Source organism: Lates calcarifer, linkage group LG20 (genome assembly GCF_001640805.2).
Source record: "Lates calcarifer isolate ASB-BC8 linkage group LG20, TLL_Latcal_v3, whole genome shotgun sequence".
Taxonomy (NCBI): domain Eukaryota; kingdom Metazoa; phylum Chordata; class Actinopteri; family Centropomidae; genus Lates; species Lates calcarifer.
The window spans coordinates 16105849-16128693 of NC_066852.1; the positions used below are offsets into that span (position 1 = coordinate 16105849).

The 22845-nt window shown below is 42.1% G+C and overlaps 1 protein-coding gene across 2 annotated transcripts in view; it reads right to left on the reverse strand.

The window, feature by feature from the left end:
* The window catches only part of jade2 (jade family PHD finger 2), a 169315-nt gene that overhangs the window by 52679 nt on the left and 93791 nt on the right, over positions 1-22845 (reverse strand). For both annotated transcript variants that reach the window (XM_018691335.2, XM_018691333.2), the window contains exons 7-10: positions 22605-22772; positions 18299-18415; positions 12506-13006; positions 11460-11624 (exon numbers count right to left, since the gene is read on the reverse strand). In XM_018691335.2, coding sequence (XP_018546851.1) covers positions 11460-11624; positions 12506-13006; positions 18299-18415; positions 22605-22772 — 951 coding nt within the window. The remainder of the gene's footprint in view (positions 1-11459; positions 11625-12505; positions 13007-18298; positions 18416-22604; positions 22773-22845) is intronic.

Genomic DNA, 22845 nt, shown 5'->3' on the forward strand with positions numbered 1-22845 from the left:
AAATCATCTAGGACAACCACAGGCATCCCCTGTGGACTCCCTTAAGTGGCTTGACTGTCAGAAGATCTGGCCAGAGTCTTTGAATCATAAGGAGTCAGCACTCACACTATCCCTGGACAATTCAAGACCATGATCTCAAACCACTTCACCTTCGTGTGCAATTGTTTTCACTGAGTACTGTTCTCTTTTGAAGTTTTTAACACTGCATTTTTCTAACTGCAAATAAGGGAAACTAATTGCACTGATGAGGTATTGCAGCCCCATAATGCTGTCAGTCTCCCAACCAAAAAAAAGTCAAAATTCTGTGCAGAAGAACCAGAAATACTGTATGCATTCTTCTCACTTGTCAAAAACCTACAACACAACTCGACCACCGACTATTCAGTGATTCGGAGATTTGGCTGTGTTATGCTAATAGCCCCTAATGCAGCCTCAAGCTGCTAGGCTCAAGCAGAGATGAGGAGGGGGATACACATTTAAGAATGAGTGGAAGACTGGACTGGGCAAGAGACAAAATTAACACCAGATACATACATCATCAACAACAGCGACTGGGACATGATTGATAGATAATATTACACAGCATAACACCAGAGGTTTTCCTTGCAGACTTCTGATTTTAGCAGGACAAACCTGATTCTGTGTCACTGGCTTTCCAAATGGTTTTCAGTGAAACTTTCTGCCATGTTTTGTTAGGATTTAACACGCCAGTATGTTTTGGGAATCTCCAAGCTGCAGATCTGGTTCTCCACCAGTATAGCCAAAAAATACACACTCTTTCATTGAAGCTGGCATAATTAAGTGTTTCTGATCTCTCCTTTTGCCCTGGAAAGCAGCTCAGTGACCTTGTGGCAGAGCATTAGCAAAGGATGGAGCCAAAGGAGCAGCTCTCAGTAAGCTTTGAAGCCTTTGGGCTGTGTTACACAGCCAAGCTTAGCATGTAGCATTTTAAACAGCAGTGAATCTCAACAGGCGGTTTCTAGCATAGTGAAAGTAGCTCGAGGCTACCTGAAGGTGTAAAGCCTGTTCTCGCCTTCAGTTCATACAGAATGATGCAGCCAGATTCCTGAGTAGATCAAAGGAGGGAGCACAGGAGCCTTTTCACATTTACAGTGGATTTTAGAATTATTTGGAAGATTCTGCTTATTTTTATAACCTTTTAAAACTCCATACATTGACTCCTGGTTATATTTATGTGTATACTTTTATACCCTTAGTTATGAAATGTTTATTTCCCAAGCTGCCAACCTGAAGACTAAAGGTGTGTGTTTGCTCAGTAACCTGACCTTTTTGCAATAAAGAGTCCTTGCCTGTAATGCTTCCCTTTTTAACCTTGCCTCTTATTCGTTATTGTACCAAAGTCCAGGTTTACAATATCAAAACAATACTTCAACATAAACTAAAAAGGTAGGAAATTGCATTTAATATTTTAAGTTGTATTTAAAGGTGTTTAAATAGCATTTTACCTCATGAAGCTGTAATATATCTATCAGTAACTAAACAAAGTAACAGGTCTCAGCATTATTTCCTGATGAGATGCTCCTAAGTAAAAACAAAGCCGCAGCTATAGAAACACCTCCCACCTGTAATCACATATTTCAAAAACACAAAGCAGTTCTGATGTTGTTAATCCTTATTAGTCTGATTTACAATGTGAAATGAATCTCACAATATCACATGTGCTGATAAATCCCTGTGGATTAGTACAGTTAGTTCACAGCTGGTCTCTTGTGAATGAGAAAGTGACGTGTTGTGTTTGATCATTCCTCAAAAACTATACGTCCAAATCCCATCAATCCAAAGTTTTTTGATGTCTGAGAAATCTCTCTGGAGAATCCATCGGCAAAGACACGAACACAGGCCAAAATCCTGGTAGCAGAGAGCTCGTAAAAACTACAGCAAGAACCAGACTGCTTCCCTCGGGAGTCTACGTTACTCTACTGGTCACTTTGGGAGCAAGCCAACCACAGTTTCCAGGTCTTTCCTAAATCTACAAATGAGACCTGGGTGGCTGGTAAAACACTTATAGCGGCTGTTAAGTGCTGAGATATAACAGTAACCATTGCTCGTGGACAGAAAAGGCCCTTGTCTTGGATCTTTCTTAGTACCTTGAAGCATCTTGGAAACAGACAGCAGCCTAAGAAGAAGGGATTGTGTGTAGTGAGCCAGTATTAGGTTTGGAGCGGAGTTGCGCGTGGGGAGCCAGGTTGATGCTGATCCAACAGGGTGGGTCTGTCTGCTGCATGACTCGGCCCGTCTGGCCCGCAGCTAGAGCCCCCCCCAACCACCCTCCCCTCCCCGCAGCTATGTGTGTATAAGTGTGTAGGTGTTAGAGTGTGTGTACATAAGCGGTGCATGTCTGTGTCAGTATGCCTCTGTCTCCGGGACCTCTTACATGCACACATGCAAACTCATTCATCGCCCACATGCGTACTGACAGATGTATGCACCTTTCCATGTCTTTCTCTATATATATGTATGTGTATGTGTGGGTGTAAAAGAGAAAGCGGGATCTTGTAACCAAGCAGAGTGCTAGAGACGGTGTGTCGCTCTTTCCACATCACTGTCCTCTCCCTGACCCCTACCTAATGATGTGTAACACTTGAGAAGGTTTCAGGCCAGATGAGTGCCTGGGTGCGTGTATGTTGCAAAGGGGGCAAGGGGCTTTGTGGGTGGGAGGGTGATTGCGAGGGCGTTGAGTGGGTGCGCCAGGTTACATCTAAAACAATCAGATGGATGTAATAACAAGAAAAAAGGAGATTCAAACGACATATCCCTCACCACCTGCAAACTCTCCCCCACCTCAGTCTCTTTGCTCTCTGTTCTCTTTTCTTCAGCTGAACTGATTGTGCTAGCTAAAAAAAAAGCTAGCTACGCCTACACTTGGATGCGTAGGCCGCAGATAGAAGTACATTAGTTTGTACTGTGCCAACAAACATGCAAACAATCTCATCTGAAATGCACGGCTGCATTTTATAGTACACGAGGTTCTTTTCCAAAGTCACTTGACATCAAATTAACCCTGTGTAACCCTCGTAAGGAGTACTACTCAGCCAGTGAAAACAATGTAGTTGGAGGATCTCCTGTGGCTGTGGATAACTTTGTCAAGTCTGAGGCTACAACTTTCTAACAAAAAAGCTGCATAATAAACTGGGGAGTTTGAAGGACATTAACCAGGCAGTGAGGATCTAATGAAAAGATGCCTTTATGTTGCAGGACTGGAAATGTAGGATCCAGGGTTTTTGGTGCTTGACCCATATTAAGGACTAAAGTCAGGATGTTTTCTGCTTTGATTGTACCTATTGGTTTGTCCATTAGTGATATTAATTTGTGTAACACTTGTGTATTTGCAGCTGACTGCATCATTTTATTCCAGCATTAAATCAACTATAAGTCTGCGTTTTCATTTTGGATTGAAAATGTAGTGAAATCTAGCATTCTGCACTTTTGTTCAATGTCAAATTTAACATAACAAAGGTTTTTTTTTTTTGTATGATTGTTTGCAAAAATTGGATAACGACTTTGTTTCTACTTTTGGCTGTGCAGTGGAGCATTTTGTCCACTGATTTCTACACGTTACAAACAGCAAGCAGTTTAATTTAATTATGACCAAAAAAAAGCTGGTATTGAAAGTTGGAACTTCAGAGGGTAAATGAAAATCAGATGTAACCAGAAGTACACTGAACAAGGGTCACAGCCATTAAAAGATGACAAATGACTTACTAAATAATGTGTTCTTTGGATAATTGTGCAGAACAGAGATGACTTAAGAAAAAGAAATTAAAGTCGGGAGAAGAGTCCAATGGTTTTTTTGTGGTTCCTTCCAACAACAATCTTCTGTTTAAAAAAATAATGAAATACAAGGAATTGGAGAAGTTGGAAGATTTCTTTGGTGGGTTATGTGGATCTTGGCATTTATGAATTGTGGATGTGAGTCAACACAGGCCGCAAAAATTGTAGGAAATCCATAGAAGTTGGCAGTCTGAGATAACAAGGACACAAGCGAGCCTCTTCTGCCAAGTAACTTTTTTGTCTTTAGCTTCTTCCGATGCAGAAAGTTCCATTCTTTATCCTTTCCCTGTCCAGATTTTGACTGCACTGTAAATCCAAGCCGGCAAACTTCTGGTCACAAGCTTGTGTATACATATACCCCCACCCACCCCACCCCCATTCTTTACTTTGCTTCGAAACTTCCTCTCCGGTCTTTTCAAACAGAATGGAACACCAAGGGGGGTTTGTGGAAAGAAAACAAACTGTGAAACTGCAACCTGTAGCCAAAGAAAACTAGCTGATGGGCTTTCCTCCCCCCTTGCCTCGGCACAGAGTGTACCAACAGAGTTTACCTGACAGATATCAGTCCTCAACCACCCTGCTGATTCCAAACCTGCAGCTAAAGGCTCAAGGTGTTGCCACTGCTGCCCTCTGTCCAGGTTTGACTCTCTACAGCGTGACTGCCAAAAAACTTCCCTCTGAATCCCTGACTTTCTCACTCTCAGGTCACGACTTTTCCTTTTTTTTTCATCTCTCTTTTCCATAAGTAATCCTTCCTCACATACCATTTCTCCTTGCTTGTGAATACTCAGTTGTGAAAGAAGATATATAAAACATATGTTGGCTGCCCATTATTAAAACTTTCCCTTGCTCTCCCTTTCCTTAAGTGGACCGTTTCGTAAGTGTACTGTCCTGATCTGCTCCGAGGGCCTCCTGGGTGTGGGGCTGCTGACCTGCTGGGCCGAGTGTGCTGCCAAGTCTTTACCGTGAGAGACTGAGTGAGAGCAGAGGGCAGGGCACAGAATAACACTGTGCCATTTGAAACTTTGCCAGCCTTGGCTGGAGCACCGATGTACTATGAGGAGGGAAAAGACTAACTGCAATTGTTCGACTCAAGTAGTTATAGATGTGAAAACATACGAGAGGAAATGAGTAAGGAAAAGGGATTCTTTCACACCTGCTCTCCCCTCCGTCTGCCCCAGCTCTCCCCCGTCTCCCGTCCCATGCCGAGCCTTGGCATTTTCCCCTGATTCATCCACCTCCTCCCTGGGCTTAGGCACCTCTTCTCCAGTCTTTAGCCCTGTCCTTAAACTCTAAAGTCCAGTCCTTCTCCTCTCCCCCCTCTGTGCTTGCAGAGCCTGAGCCTCCACCCTGCACTCCTCTTGTCTGGCACCATGCAGCTTCAGCTCTCTCCCTGCTCACCTCAACCTCTGCAGACTTCTCCTGCTAAAACCCTGATCCTTTGCTCTAGAACTTCATCTCAAAACCTTGGAAAATGAAAACAAAGCATAGGATAAAATATTAAAATGGCCATAACACTGACATGGCCATAGGATAAACAAAACACTGAAATACAGGCACAATAAATATAATAAATATAATGTAAAATCAACACAAGAAACAGGCAGACTAAAGATTGTGAACATAAAAATGTCCATCTGTGCAAGTGTGTTTATGAGAGCTATTTCAATTAGGTGCTTGAAGCCTAAAGCTTACTAGTCATTTGAGTTTTTCAGGTAAATGTAGAAACAGGTCTAATATTTAAAATCTTTCTACTATTCTATTTTAACATGACTAAGATGCCTATTTTCTATTTTTACAACATATTTTCTGGCTCGCATCTTAGATATGTAAGTCTACACATTAGCTATTTAAATGGCTGGTATAATATTTTTACTAGTATAAGGCAAAACTGCCTCACTGTGAACTATGGTTCATGACAGGTGGGGTTGCAGTGGTTTGTTAAAAGGCACTCCTGTGGTTGACTTTCTCAGCTGGTGCAGGGATTTGCACTGAAAACCTTCTCAACACCAGCAGCCTCTGACTCGGTCCGGTGCCATCACTACAATCATGCAGCGATCATGACACACACACACACACGCAAGCACGAACACTCACTCACCTCCACTCCACCTTTAGCCTGATTCAAAAACCGCACACAAGCCAAAAAAACAAAAGGAGCAATATGTAGCAGCTAACTTACACCACCCAATCACCGTGCCACACATTGTTTCGACATGTTGCGCCCTGATTGGATGAGTGATGTGGGTGAAAGGGGAGGGGAGGAGGAGAAGGGGGAAGAGGGGAAGAGTTTGGGGGGGGGGTTTGAGGCGGCACTCAGGAGAGGAGTACAGAAATGGAGAAAGCTCACCAGTGCATTAGGGACAGCACGGTGCAATTCGTTCCATTGGGCAGCACTTCAAAGAGGAAGAGGAGGGGGATAATCCACCCCAACATTAGCCCCTGGAATCTTCCACCACCAACAACATGAACGCACACACACATACACACACATTTATTCATAAAAGAAGCAGGCTGGAGGGGTTGGTCGTGGAGGCTGATTGGGTTGGGGTCTAGGGATGGCAGGATGGAAGGATGGAGGGGATTTTTCAATTTGCCAGCAAATCAGAGATGATTGGAATACTCTCTCGTGCACAGATACGCACACTCGCCCTTACACAAACACAATGCCATACATGCAACACACATCCGTCTCCATGGAAAAGACCTAACGCTTGAACCCAGAGTGGAAAAAAAACAACACAAAAAACAGGCAGAGCATTTGCCTGCAATGCTGAACGGATTCCAAATATAGGAATATGGGTTAAAAATATGGGCCAGCAATCTATGATAAGGCTCTCTGTCTACTTACAGGTGGTAAAGCCGTTATGTATGTGAGAGGGAGAAGCAGAGATCAGGAGAAAGAAAAGGAGATGTGAGAGAGGGGGAGCGCAGGGGGAAGGAAAGTGAAGGAGACAGATGAAGAGAAAGAGAGCTTGTATATTGACAGCCACTAGCATCAGTAGCAGAGAGCTGTCAACACTTGCTCGGCCAATACGTGACCAATTGATGATCAATCCTCCTCAGGGGAGACCTGCCAGCAGCAAACATAATCAATCCTCCTTTCTCTGTCAGACCTTCGAGCGATGTTAAAGAGGAATGATGCTCGATTTGAACCAGCCCGAGATTCAACAACATGTTGTCATCCCCTCAGCTCAAACTGCCTCTGAATATGTGTCGTCACCCGCTCATGACAGTGTCTCAGTGTGGAACCATCAGTAATACATGTCACCATGTTTTGATTCGCAACTGTAGCACCGCTTTCAGGCTAATAAGTGCTGCTTAGAAAAAGCTTCAACGCAATTATGATATGCACAATTTCTCCATGTTTCGGACAAAATTCAGCTGGTAGTGTTTGAGGTATTTTGCGTGTAGTGGGTGAGAGAGCTCGGTTTCAGAAAAAAAACATGCAAATGGACAACGTGAGTGAAAGAGGACCTTTCAAAACATCTTCACAACTTTTCCCCCCCCCCAGCATCAATGAAAGCCGCAAATACACATTTTTAGCAACACTTCACACCTTCGACAACACATTTGTGGCATGCAGAAATGTAAAAACAGAAACTTTGTACAGTGGGACCCAGGCAGCTCTGAAGCTATACCGTCTCTCAAGTAAACATGTCGCTCAATCAAAAGATCAAGATGCTTTGTTGGTTTCATTTAATTCCCACATAATGAACAAATGCGAAGGGTCAACCATACAACAATTAGATGGCAGTGAAAACCAAGTGATACAACTGATAACACAATTGTGTTCTCAAGGAGCATATAGGAACATCATACAAAGGAGAGACCTATTATTAAATTATATAATATTTTATAATTCTGTCTGAGAAATACGTTGGGGGGGGACATACTGTATACCTCAAAACAACTGAAAATTGAACATCCAACAGTTAATATCTATGCTGGCTATGTTGCAATATCATTATCAGCCTCATTAAGAACAACAGATTTCCTATATTAGGCAATAACCATCTGTGGATGCTCTGATTAACTGTGTAGTGTTGACATGAATAATCCAACGTGTACATCAAGTGTGCTTTAACTGTACTGTGTTGGCATTTTTCAGATGGCAGACACACTTCCCTGCTACCTGGAGGCTCATAGACACACACTTAAGTGCTCAAGACCACAAATGTGGGCACTGGGATTGATCACGAGCTCTAGCCTTTTACTAATTACCACAGTGTTTATCAGTCTTTAGTGTCCCCTGGAACAGTCTGTTGTTTTTTTTTAACTCCCTTCAGTTGTGCTGCGTATACATACGACTGACTATTTAACTGAACGATCAGATTGATGCAAAAACTGCTGATTTTATGGTGCCTTACGTATTAGGCACAACAACACCTAATAAGATGTTTATGCTCTCATTTTCTTCTGCCTGTCTTAAATTGCTTTACCTTTTATTGATGAGATAAACTGAGTGAACCTTAGAGACTTGAAGTGGTATGGTCCACTTCTACAATACACACATCAATAATGGGCAGCCTAGAGGGAGAAGAGTTATGGAGTCCACAGATACACTGACTGGTCAGGAGGTTAGCAAGGCCGGCAACAATCAATAAACCATGACCACTCGAGACCACTGTGGTATGGCTACAGTTACACAAGTCTATAAGAAACAAACACCTCTGTAGAGTGATGTTTCCATCACAGAAAATACTATATATCGAAAGTAATCTGCACAACTCACAACCAAATGTGCATCTACATTATATAGTTAGTTCTTTGCATTAGTTTGTCTGCCCCAGACAAAGCAATGTACATAATAAGGACAAAACAAACAAGCACAGATTGATGACACACTGAACTTTCATTTCAGATTATGAATTGGATCAGCCACTCGTAAACTGTTAAAAAGCTCCAATTAAGGAGTGACCATCTGCTTTGTGGGAAATATTTTTTTCACCCCATCATTTTAAGTTAAGAGGTGAGAAACTGTTGTCAAAATGTCAAATGAAACCTGTGGGGAACTGGGCAAAGCACATTGATCCATCGGTCTAAACAGAACTCCCTAAGTCCATCCTATTCTTACCAACTGAGGCTAAATAGGAAACACCAATAAACAATTAAAATATGTCCTCCAATTATTTCCTTTGTTTGTATTTGTTTCTTTTAGTATAGTGAGCCATTTGGTTGATATACAACCACCCAGTTGCCAAAAGGTTGTCCTACTGTGAGCCAAATTAAATCAACCAAGCTGAACCAAACCAAGGCGAGCCAACTGCACTGTATCAAATCACATGCCAAAGAAATAAAAAGGAAAAAAGTATTTAGGACACCAGATTATTTGGTTTATCTTACAGTCTGCTGAAAGAAAACACATTGAAACTGGTTGTTAAGAGGGTTTGTGGCAGAAACTTTTTCAACACCGACTCTTTTTGGCAGATTTAGCATCAGAGAGTAAGCAAATAGTATAGGACACCATGTTTTTTAGATTGTGGTAACGATATAAAACATTTGTCCAAACATAGGAAGCAACATAGCTGTCTGGCCATCTGTCCTTGGCAAACCAGAGTTAACTGTATCCCCCTAAACTCAGGTTGCAGTAGATGTTTTGGCTGTGGGCTGTCATTCAGATTCTGTAGGGTAGATTGCAGGGTCAGAAAGAGGTTTTGAGAGCACTGCTGTGGTGAATGCCAATCAACTATCAGAGCACTGCGAACATGAGCCTGGAGTGAGGTTATGAGCATGGGCAGAACCAATCCGAGAAACCGAGCAAGGAAATTTACATAGTGGTTAGCATTCAGCTGCCAAGTGCGAGCTATGATACTGAAGGCAGTGGGGGAATACTTCACAATTCTGACTGACCTCAAAACTGTGCTACTATAGTTCAGGTTTTGTAGACTGAGACACTGGGTGAATAGTTAGTATTTATTAGGTTCCTGATGTTGGTGATTAACATGATGATAAGGTTTCCTCTCTGATCAGAAAACAGATATTTCTGCTACTACTATAAAGGGTGAAACACGCCAAGCAACAGTGAAGAATCAACCAAGACAGCCCAACAATATCTAGAACATCTTGGAACAAATCTCGTCCACCTTTTGCACCTTGTCACTTTGGTGAGCTTCACAAAAAAGATGAACAAGGCTTTTCCCAAATGGTCCAACTCTACCTTGTCCACAGAAAAGAGTGTCCATCCAGAACTTTTCTTTCTACGACCACCAAAGCTGCTGACCCTCTGGCCTGCCCATACTAGTCTGCTTTTTCCAGAGTTTTCTGGGCTAACCAAGCCAGAAAGGCCCCCTTCTTCAGCTTGAAAGCTTCCTTCACCACCATTGTCCATCAGATTCTAGGGTTGCCACATCAGGAATAAGTGGCCACCAGTCTGCCCACAAGACAGAGCAGTTGTTTTACAATGGAGGCTTTGGATATGGAACATGAACTTGGATTTCATGTCCACAACTGCTCCCTGAGATGCAGGAAAAACTCTTGTGGAGGTGGGAGTTGAAGACTTCACAGACAGGGATCTAACACTTAACTGTAACTGCACATATAGATTTACCAGGTCTGTCTGGCAGCCACCCCCTGCCACCTGATCCAATTCACCAGTTGACAGCTCTGCTGCTCTTTTTATCCAAGTGTCAAAGACACACAGCTTAAGATCTGATACAACTACATACTCGATCATTGCTCTATGGCCCAAGGTCTTGTGTTGCCTTGCTCACACACACAAAATCACACCATGCCTGGAGGGACTCAGCGGGAGGCTGCCTTTCAGTATGGCCTCTAATGGGTGATACTGAAAAAGATGGCATGCTTTAAAATGAAGGTCATCATAGACAGTCAATGACTAGTACAGAGGCTAAATAATACACAACTTAGGTTTAGATCAGGCAGGCTGCTCATTCCAAGAACCCCACAGTTGAACCCCCCCAGCAGAGCTATGGAGTCCCTTGGCAGCAGCCTCCTTAGGACCCATCCCAGACTACAAATCAAAGCATTCCTCTCCATGACATGCAGCAGCAGCACAAACATTACCATCCTTTTTTCTTGGGGAACTCCAACACAGTGGTGCGCAGCAGGAGGCTCGGGAGTATCCCTAAACATACTTTGAGTCTCTCAGAAAAAAAAGAGCCTCACCTCCACTGTTCAATTAGAGAGGTACCTTTTCACTTCCCAAGAGTTGCACATATTCTACATATTCTATTTCTGTGCTCTGGGTCACCTGAGACTGAATTTGAAGTCTGTCTCTCCCAAAGTCAGAGGCACAAAAACCAAAACACTGATGAATTTTGTGTGGTGGGTGGATTTTTTTACTTCAATTTTCAACACTGGGCTATCATTCAATCACTCATTACATCACCCAGCCATTTCATTATGCCTTCATCCTTGGGGCTATTCATTCATTTAACATTAATATTCATGAAAACAAAAATCAAATTTAAATGATACTGTCAATGATCTTTTTAATTAACATTCTGAAAAATGTAAATTACCCCTTAAATATCAGCAGTACTTGCTGGATCAAGCACTGAGAATGTACACACCCACATGCGCAAACACACTCCGACACAGATATATACACAACGAAAAAAATTACCATCAAGAAAGCAACAAGTTTCAGTGGCTTCACACCAAAAATACACACACGCATACAAACACATAAGTCTCTTACTCACCCTCTCCAGGTCTTGTCGGAGGTGTGTGAAGAGTTTGAGGCGTCTGTAGAGGACATCCTGCTCCTGCTGGGCCAGGTTGTCCACCTCGTCCCTCTTTAAGGTCACCAGAGGTCGATTAAAGTTGGCCTTCCTCTTCAATTTCCAAAACTGATACAGAAAGTCCACCTTGTAAAAAACAAAAACAAAGTTTCCCAATTTAAAAAAAAAATCTAATTAAATTAAAAAATCTAATTTGTAATCACAGCATCATGATTGTATTATGTTGTCTGAAATCTCTTAATCCAGTGTAGATTATATCTTGTGCATGTTCTTGTTTTCATGTTCATTTGAATACACAAATATCAGTAATTATACCACTAAAGCTTGCTAACAATTTTCTCTCTCTATGTGGTTAAAAAAAGGTCTTGCCTGCTGCAGCAACCCTGTCTACAAAGCAGAGACGAGTTAATCACAGCATGATCTAAACAAATCCCTGTTAGTCATGAGACAGTTTACCTGTGAATGGGGAGCACTTTATTTCATGCACCAGAGCCAGCTCTAAATCCAACTAATCAATACTGAATCTGAATAAGTTTAATAAATTGCAGAAGCTTGAATCATTATCTTAACTAAGATATGATTAACTGTGCAGTCAAACTACTAAAGGAGCAAATCAGGCTTTGTCAGATCAGTCTTCAGTGTTGCTGTCCACAAGAGGCTTCAAGCTTTTTGTTCTTAGGAAACAGAAACTGAACTTTCTACCTGGATGGTCAATAAACCGTGTGCTCTGACATGCCCTGCTGGATGTTTCTGTTGTACTGAACAGCATATCTGTTGCCAGATAGAATGAACAAGTGTTGCTATTCTGACCTCTCTCATCAGCAAGCTATTTTCACCCACTCAACCTGTCGACCCATGTGTGTGCTTTATACTTATGCTTTATTTATACCGGAGTGGCTGTCTGGAGAAGTAAGTTATTTATGGTGCACCTGGAGCTGTAGATATTACAGTGAGTGGCGAGTGTATAGCATCGTGTCTTAGTGTCTCAGTTATATGGCTTCACATACCTGGGAGACGGGCAGCCCCAGGTTTTCAGCCACCTCTCTTGGGTCCACCAGTCGGTAAAACTCATCCTCCAGCTCCTGGAGCTTCTGCTTCCTCTGGCTGACTTTCTCTCTCTCCAGCTGGTCCCGCTCAGCTCGCTCCGACGCTGACACTGAAACCGGGTGCGATACTGACCTCTGCTCCGGGTCACTGCTACCATTTAGTTGGTGTTGCTGGTCCGGCCGGAGCTCCACACCGCCACCAGCAGCGGTGGCCCAGTCAGGTCTGGCTGCGCCATGCGTTCCATTGGTGGCTGAAACAGCGGCGTGGTTGCCGTTAGTCGCGCTGGTTGTGCTGGAGGTGTTGTTGGCGGGTGCGCTGCTGTTGCTGGCGGTGGAGCTGTGCTCCAGGCAGAAGGACTTGAAGCGCACCTCGTCATTCTCGGCCAGGATGGTCCTCATCTCTAGGCCGTGGTCGAAGGCGCATGTCACATGGAAGGCCACAATACAGGAGGGCATGGAGCACTAGAAGGGGAAGACAGAGAGGAAATGCAGTCAGTGACAGAGACAATAATAATAACAGAGGGAATATGAGAAAGGAAAAGAGGGACATGTTGGTAAACATGAGGATGCAAAAAAGGAAGGAGGAAGGTGCTATATGAGAGAGAAGGGCTCAGGGATGAGAAGAAAATAGGGAAGAATGTTGGAAGCAAGATAAGAGATGTAGCACAGGAATTACAGGAGAAGAAAAAGTAAGAATGGAAGGTGAAACATTTGAGTGTTAATTCCATCTCTGTGTTCATTAAAAAAAACAAGCTGCTTGAAATGCTTGGTAGAAGCATTGTTATTATCTTGGAGCCACTTTTAATGTCTCTCTCTGAAACACACATGCGTGTAAACACATACACATAATTTCTTCTTCAACTTCTCAGACACTTTGTCACAACTATTTATTTTAAAGTGTCATTTTTGGACCATTTCTTGTGTTATCAAGGCTCCAATGCGAGTGCAGCAAAGCAGAAAGACAAGCCAAGTCACAACAAACACGGTTCCCCCATTTCTGCTGACATTTCGGTAACTTGGGATGTGTGTGTGTGTGTGTGTTTGTGAGTATGCGTGTATGTGTGTGTGTCAGTACTATCCATTACAGGTCATACTAAGAGGCGGCCTCCCACTGAGTCCCTCCAGGCATGGTGTGATTTGGCGTGTGTGAGCCCTTGTGGCTATGTGTTGTTATCAGTGTGTGCAAGTACATGCACATTTGTAAAAGTGTGTGTGTTGAAGGGCGTGTGTATGTGCGGGCAGGTCAGTACTTTAGTTTAGCATTCAGCAGGAGGGTTCTCGCCGCTGTGTTGTTTATGAGCATTGTGACTGAAAATGTCTGTATAACGTTTCCACAACCAACCTCGCCTCTCTGTCACTCTGCCTCTCCCTTTCCTGGCTCAGCGAGATATATATATAAAACTTTTAATTGGAACTACTTCCTGCCAAAGAAATGCTGCTTGTGAAAAGTGTTTGACAGGCACCTGTATGATGAGGTGAAAAAACAGAATAATATTTATATAACTTTAAAGGTTATTAGAAATTATTTCTGTGAAATTTACCTTGAACTTAGGCTAGTCTGTGGTGCATTTTTCCTCATTATTCCCTGTCACGCCCCCCAAAAACTATACACGGATTTTGAGCTTAAGTAGGTCATCAGTGTGAGGTAAACCAGTCCATCATTACTACCTGTCAGCTCTCAGCAGAACATGAAATGAGTGTGCGGCTTCAACAAGCGTTGCTAAACGCACAGTTTCAGTTTATGTTTTCTGACCCCACCCTCTCTCTCTCTCGTGCTCTTTCTTTTCTCTGTCTCTCTTGCTTTAACCGTTTTGACTCTTTATTGAGGCGTATTTGTGTGTTGAAAGGATAAACAGAGACATCCCGCCTAAACCACAACTTGCATGATTTGTGAACAAGCATATGAACACATCTGAAACCACAAACAGACCAACGGCAGACCTCCTGTCTTGTTATGTTCTAGTGTGAGCACTGATGTACACTCTCCACCCTTGTCCGCCCAATTCTTCACAAAACTGTGGTATAAAGAACACGCACAATGAATGCCCATGCATTTCTATACAGACTATCAAGGAAATGCATACATGGACGTGAAAATGTGATGGTGACCTCCAACAGCCAGAGGAAGTGTTCCTCTGTTGATTTTTCTCTGCATCTTTGAATCCAGCTCTTTCTAATGACCTGGCTGCTCTCCCAGTGTTTTGTTTCGTGTATTATTGTTTCATTTGCATCATTTGATTCTTGTGTTTGAAGGTTGATGTCTCACCTCTCTCATTTTGATGTTTAGCCTTTAAGGCTGTTCATTTCATTAAGAAAAACTGTTCTCACTCTACTAACTCATTAAGTGCTTGAGGAACAGAAGGCATGATCAAAAAATTATCTGCCCTCTGTGAGACACCAATATAGACACACAGTCTTGTTAAAAAATTGAGTTACAGTCAAAGGTTTACACTCTAAAGCCATTTTTCCCACAAATGTCAGAGTGAGCCCGCTGCAGCTGCTCTCACTTATTTGGTGTCAAAAGGCAAAAGGTTGAACACAGCATGGAGCCGGCAAGATATGTTGTTTGGTATGAACTGAGTCATCACAAAAAAATACTCAACTGGCCTTTTCGGCTGCACCTGCTCTCTTCTGGCTGGAATTCATGGATAATGTTTTATCAGTGCCCACACTGATGATAAGTACTTCTGGGTATTTGTTTAACTGTGCACTAATCTTCAACCCTTTGCATGAGGTCACTATGGAAAAAACTAAATATGTTATTGTTATATTTTAATCATATTCTCTCTTGCTCCAAGAGAGAGATGTGGACCTATATTTATTAAACTACTAAATGTTAAATTTTAAATGCTTTGCCAGCTCTTAATAGTAGATTTAAAAATGCTTAAGCAAAAGTAAATTTAAGAGAGCTACAGAGGTCTGCTATGTGAACTGTGCTATGCAAATAAAATTATTCATTATTAATTAAGCACAAGAGCGCTTCAATCCAAACGGCTTTGCTTTATCTCAAATCAAAAACAGCACCTACAACCAGACAAACAAATCACAAACATACATTCATCAGTTCTAGTTAATTAAGAGGTGGCCACCAGAGACAGGCTCATGAGGACAACTGCAATTTCAAAGAATATTTAGTCACTCCAAATATGTTGTTTGGCAGAACTCAAGAATTTAAACTGACATGCTTTAACGTGAGACATTTGTCATATAAATCTTCTCATTTCTACCTTGTCAAGTAGAAATCCTGATGAAATCATGGATTTTTAGGCTTCACAGACCAGCTAAAGTATATCAGTACCAATATCCATCACATGGTTTTGATCCTTGGATGGAGAGAGAGCCTGACAGCTGAGGAATATTGATGATTTTGGCTGCTATATTTTATTTATTCATTTTAAAAACCTTTGATTTTCACGTCCAGTGGGAATGTACATGGGGTATCTCTATTTTCATTGAACACTTTTTTCTCTCAGACACTGACTTGTCTGAATCTTAGTCTTTCGTGTCTAACTTATAGGAGAAGTCTATAATGTAAAGATTTGAATCCTTAACATCTAGTTATCCTCTTTTATTTCTCCAAGTGCCTTTATAATTGTTAATATAATCTTATTCCACTTCTGTATGGGAATATTAAGATATATACTGTCATCTTGTTGCAGCTGTACATTGAAGGTATATTATGTCTGCACGTTTTCTTCAAAGCAAAGTGCATCCATGTTCCTACAGCTGCGCCATTCACACAAATGTAAATGCTGTAGATGTCTTGTGTGTTAGTTTGGTATCACTGAAAACTTTGACATCTCCACTAGTCTTTTAAAGTAAAGGTCTGCATGTCTAAAAATGTTTGGCTGTATAGCAGGAGTTTGTAACTTGATACCTGATTGACCTGATCTAAGGTTGATCTGAGTCATAATCAGTATTTTTCAGATCATATTCACCTGCTATACCTATGGCATAGCTGCAGGTATTTAAATTCAAATACCTGCCAGGTTCCTCTGAAATCTGTGAAAAAGACAAACTAACCATGAAGCAGAAGTATTTTCTTAATTAGCTGAGCGTGTCACCCTATTACTGCTGACGGTTGTTCACAGACTGACTCTCTGTGAGCTGTAACAAATACAGCACAGGCTTGACTGGCTGACCTTTCCAGTGCACCTTCCTTTAATAAAGCACTAATTAAGAGTCTCATTACACTTGGAGAACTTTCTGATTAATACAGTGGCTCATTAAATACATATATTTTGTTCTGAACACTCTGAGACACTCAACTATCATTATTGGAGAAACAGTCAGCACATGAAATCGGATGTGACAGTGTGTCATTAGAGGAACTCAAGTTTGCTACCAAATTCCCAGAAGATGAAATGACCAAAGACTTGGAGGAGTAGAAACTTGGCTTTCACTATGAAAAGCAGTCTACAAGGGAAGAACTCAGAGAATCAAAAGATTTTAGTGGTAACACATAATATAAGTTGTCTGCTACAGAAGGTGACTAATATAAGAGTGACTAATATAATAAACCTCATTTATATTTAATCTACAATGAGCAAGGTGCTTGAGCTTTCATCAAAAATGTTAAAATATGCTCAGAAACCTTTGTTGTAAAGAACAGAAAAAATGTTGAAAATCAAGTCTGAGTATGCACTTTGTATTCTCTCTCACTCTTCTGTGCTTAAACTTTTTAAGACAGAAAAGCGTTTTGTTACTTCATGCTTTTCCCTGTATTACAGCCTACACAGGACTCCTGCTGAGTGTGGTGAAATGTAGCGCTGCATCTCTACCTACTGTGCGAGGTGGCAGCTGAGTAGTGAGTGTGTTTGTACAGCCGCCTGCCTTCAGCTATGGAAAGAGGAAAGAGAGAAAGAGAGAGACACTTTCTCCCTGTGGGCAATTCTGATTCAAGGACTTGCTGTTAATCTACAGCATCAATCCTGCGATGGCAAACACCCTCACCGCTATACAAACAAGCATATGAACACACTTGCATGTACATATGTTCATATACATCCACACACGTGCACATTCTGCACATGTACACACACAGATGGAAGGTGGGGCTTTAGGAATCCAGTTCACCTTGAGGGCACTTTAAAAACACTGAATGGTGTTCAGGCTAATAACTGTGAAGTGAGTTAGTGTTAGTGTCAGCGGGGGTTTTGTTTGTGTACTCAGCAGCATGTTAAAGAAGTGGTGGGTTGAAACAGATCCACTGGCGCCCAGCAGGAGGACAAGAACTATGATGATCTGTGTTTCTAAGAGACATTTTATGTGTGTGTGTGTGTGTGTTGAGTATATACTATATATATGTATTCTATTTTTTGTAGAATAAGCCTGCAAGGCTTTTCTTCAGAATGTGAGAATGAGTGGGTTTGAACTTTGATTCTACTCCAAAAGTTAAACTTAAACACTGAATTTCACAGACATTTAAAAACTTTCACCAGTTCTCTTCAAGGTTGTTCTCTATTCCAATGCCACCCCTGTACCCCCGTACGCATGCAGATGAATTGGATTGGAACAGTAAAAAGACGGAGAAGAACCAAAAAAAAGGAAGAGGGGGACTGAACTGTGCTTCTGTTTGACTCTTAGCAGTGGACAGTAGCTGTCAGAGTAAAACTAAAGCACTTACAGAGCTGTAAACATGTACGCTTAACGTACTCTGCTGAAGTTTTAAATCCAGAAAGCCAGAGCACAGAAACAAATAATGTGATGATTACATCCTTCATCCATACAGGGATAAGTACTTATGTGATGTACCTGTATGCAGGTTCCTGTGTGTTCTCGGCACAGGCTGCAGGACAGAGCCCAGCGGCTAGCGGGGATGTGGGACACCTTGGTAATGGGCTCCATCTTCTCAGGACAGCCTATACTCACCTAGAGGGAACACATAACAAGGAGACACATGTATATACAAATGTGTACACAAATCAATCAACACTGGGTGGAGATTCATCCAATTTCTTCTGATTCTTGTCTTTGAAATTCCCAAAGAATGGGAAAACTGAACCCAGTTAAACACAATGTGCTCAGCTTTTTTATTTGCAGAACTCATTTAGCAGCCTGCGATAAAATCATAATGATGAAAATTGGTCACATTTATAAGTGCAGTTTCAACTTAACTCTTTTTCTCATGCTGAACAATTACCTGATTAATCAGTTAGTTGACTGTCACCAAAATATTGTCAAATGTTCTCTGGTTCCAGCTTCTCAAATGTTGGGAATTGGCTGCTTTTCTCTGTTTTCTATCATGTAAATTGAATATCATTGGGTTTTACACTGTTGGTCTGACAAAACAAGGAATTTAAAGACATCTCCTAAGGCACTAAAAATGCAGCATTTTTACCATGTTGTGGACTAAACTCTTAGAATCAAAATTGGTAGTTGTGAGGCCTAGATTATCAGGTGGAGGTCATGCTTCACCCATCCTTACATGTAGCACTGCATCATCTTTTGATCAACATCAGTTTTTCATTTGACAAAAACAAAATGCTTTCAACCAAACTTTCCACTGGAAGATAATAATAAACTTATTGTAGCTTGGATGATAATTAGTAGAGTGGCTTCCAATTTCGAAGCCAAGATTCTAGATTGGCAAGACCGTCCTTGGAGCCAGAGCAGGGACACATGTGCTCCTTGGAAAAACATTATTGTAAAGCCCAGTGTGACTCACTCTCTCTGAGCGGTCTATTCACAGTGACTTTGGCTCCGAACCTCGCCGCACCAAATACAACCAAAAAGTCATTGACCTGTGCCAACCGGCCATGCAGAACAGAGTGGGGAGCACTCATCACCAAAGTGCCATTCCTTCCTTCCTTCCTCCACTGCCTACTTCTTTCCAAAAACCATTCCACCTCTTTCACATTCACTTATCCTCATATTTGCGGCGTGGCCCCATCTCTTCCTTGTCCTTCACGCTTGAATTAACGAGCTGACGACTGATTTCCGCAGTTTGCGCCCCTCCCTCTCTTCGTCCACTTGTCCTGCTATCTGATTTTCTGTTCCTCCCATCATCTTCTCATCCGCAGAACAAGCCCACGGCCTTGGATGCTTCTGGTATTATTGATGTCTTTTGTGCAGCACACTGAGTAGGAGTAGGGGTCAATTTTCACTCCATTGAATATGTCAATAGAAAGTACAATTCAGGCAATGATGCCACAGCCATCACCGTCAATGTTCGCTTCTTTTTAACAGTTGATGGACGAATCAATAGATGGCAAAAGGACTTCCAGTCTTTGAATGCTACAGTTAATTGACTGGATTGTTCTCAACTATGATGCCCACACGTAGAGCACGTATGGGGTGTACACACACACACACACACACTGACATAGATTGCACTTTACACAATTCTGCCACCTTCTTCTCTTCTTGTGGTTTGTCAATACTGAAAAATCAAAACTGCAGCGTTCCATGTAATAGAAGTGCGTGTCCATCTGTGTGTGTGTGTGTGTGTGTGTGTGTAGGTACATGCCTTTAACATGCTCATTCCCCAACAGCTTCACAGTTCAAATCTGAAATCACTTCAGTGGAAATGGGAGGAAATCACAGTGTTAAATGGAAAGGCATTTTAAGAGAGGGACTACGAGCCTTTGAATGTGTGTGTGTGCCTGTATGTGTGTGTGTGTTATGAAAAGCCGTTTAAAGAAAGACCTCTCTCTACGGGGTTGAAGGCAGAGGGCAGAAGGAAGCTACACATACAGCACTGCAGGGGGCCTGTATTGTTTGAAGGCTGGGTGGTGTGTTCACACAAGCACAAACGTGTGCACACACACAGACACACACAAATCCAATCTGGTTCTCTCTATGAATGACACTCACACAGACTCGTCTTTTCTGGAAATTTCCACTACTGTGATATTCAGTAAAAATCTACTAGCTGGTGTTGTGATGTGTGTGCTGTGTTTGTGTGTGTTTATTTGTGTACACGTCTGCTATTAACACCTTTTAGCTCACGCAAGCACACATAACTGAGTCTATACAAGGAGACGCGCACAAACACACAAATGCGCACACGCGGTACAGACATGCAAATTATCTTTTTTTTTTCCCCCTCCATGGTAGGAAGAGAAAACAAAAGCGAACGGAGCAACGAAAACAATTAGCCCAATCAAGGGTGACAGAAGGCAATTAGAGGTAAAAGGTTTGAGGTGCCAAAAGCCACTCCATTACTGAGAAATCTGCTGGTGGAGTGCGCTGCTGAATAGGCTGAAGACACATGACTGACTGTCTTTAACGATTTTAAAGGTGCGCGAAGGCGTGAAGCAACATCCGTCCCTGAACCTCTGAAATGATCGGCTGCTTTGTGACCATTCGGAGCTTTCAGAGGAGAGTCGTTTCCTAAAAGGTATCATCAAGACACATCAAGTCAAAATGAGCAGCTGCTTGGGCATACGCTTGAAAAACTGTTTCCTTCTGAGTCAATTTACATTATCTACAGATTGTTAAAAGTGAGGTCTCAACTGAAGAAGCTACATGAAGTATTGTAAGCGTTTACTGTAAACAAAACAGTTTACGGGGGGGGGGGGGGGTGAAAAACTGACACGTGCAAGAGTATCTCAAAAATCAAGGCCACCTTTCTCGTACACCCAGTTGTTTTAGTCTATTTTTTTTACTTTCTTACTTTTTTTTAGTACTCACACGTCATACAGTATGTACGTTGAGGGAATTATGGGTTTTAATCATCACTCCTCCCCATACTTGCTGTGAAGTGAAACTCTCATACAGCAATTACACTGTAAAGGTTTTAGATAGATCTGAAAAATTCCAAACCTATCCTTTGAAGCCGCTTTTGTGCCATAGAGAAAAATTAAAAATACAAAATCCACCTTGTGGCAAAGAAAGTACAACACGGCATAATGTCATGCCAAAACTGCAAATCCTCTTGGCAGTGGTTTTCTTTGTATACCACGGTAATACTGATGCCAAACATTCAATGTGGTGATTAAATTGATCTCAAAATGCTAACTTTACATAAGGAGAAACAGAATGTCTTGTTTTTTAAACGTTGTTGAATTTGTATTGACTATTTAACCGAGACAGTACAAATGTTTCCCATCAACCCTCAAAGGAACAGTGCATGAATCCATTACATGCACAATGCACAACACAGTTTATTTGTACTCCTATTTACATGCTTACAGATTGTTTGAACAACAAGGCCGCACTCACTGTCGAAATCTTCCATTACGGTGATCTACACTTCTACGGTGTTTCTACTACATCCTCAATGACACAAATTTTTCATTCTCTCTTTAGTCTCATGACGATCTGGGAAAAGGTTTAGTATGAAGTCTTTTGAGAAACACAAGGGCTGGGTTGCATCACGTTTCTGTCTTGAAAATGGTGAGAAAGAAAACCACTGTCCACAAAAGAGTGTGCAGTGAGTCATTTTCAGAAGTGGATGCAGTCTTGTTTGAGGGTGGGATGAGAAAAGCCAAAGGGAACTTCAGTCGCAAGCGCAGAAGTCAAACTAAGTGATGCGTGGGTCTTCATCAAGGTGTGTCAAACACCTCAGTCTTTCAGGTACTTTTGAGTGGTTTTGTTTTCCATTTCTTCGTGTAAACACCTCCGCACTTGTTTATTCGCCACACTCACACAGTGCACTCAACTTTTTTCGTCACTTCATGTTTATGTATTTGCTGACTCTACTGACCACTGCACAAATGTAGGATAGGTGGATAACCCTAACCCTAGCCCTAATTCTAACAACGACCACAGCTATGCGCAGTGATGCAAAAGTAAACAACAGCCATTCATCCTCTAGAGCCACTCTGCACCAGTGTTCAACACTCAGAGATAAAGGAGGAGGCAGGGATACCATTTTTTTCATCAACAGTGACATAAAAGTGCAGACACAAGACATCTTGACTCTTGAGAGTCATGTGTGACTGGGATCATAAACACAATCATCCAGGTGCATCCACAGCTACATGATGGTTGACTGAGAGTGTGACTGAAAAAGACACTGGAACAGTTTGTTCTTACTTACTGATCGCAAACGATAATCTACATCACACTGTATTTGGATCTTTTGACCATCCCTGTGTCTTCCTGTGGGTCTCACCTCAGGGATCCATAAGGCACAGCTGACGTGGACCCACTTGGTTCCACTGCGGGTGGGCTTGAGGGCCCCCCCTCTCTTGGGGCAGAGCAGACATTTGGGCTGGACGCCCAGAGCGCAGGTCCGACACAGCCAGTTCCCCTGGGGTACCTTCAGGATGCCGTAACATGCCTGCAACAGGGGAAGGGAGGGAGAGGTTATGATGTGAAGAAGATCACAGCATTTTGGGAAAGCCTGACTCGTG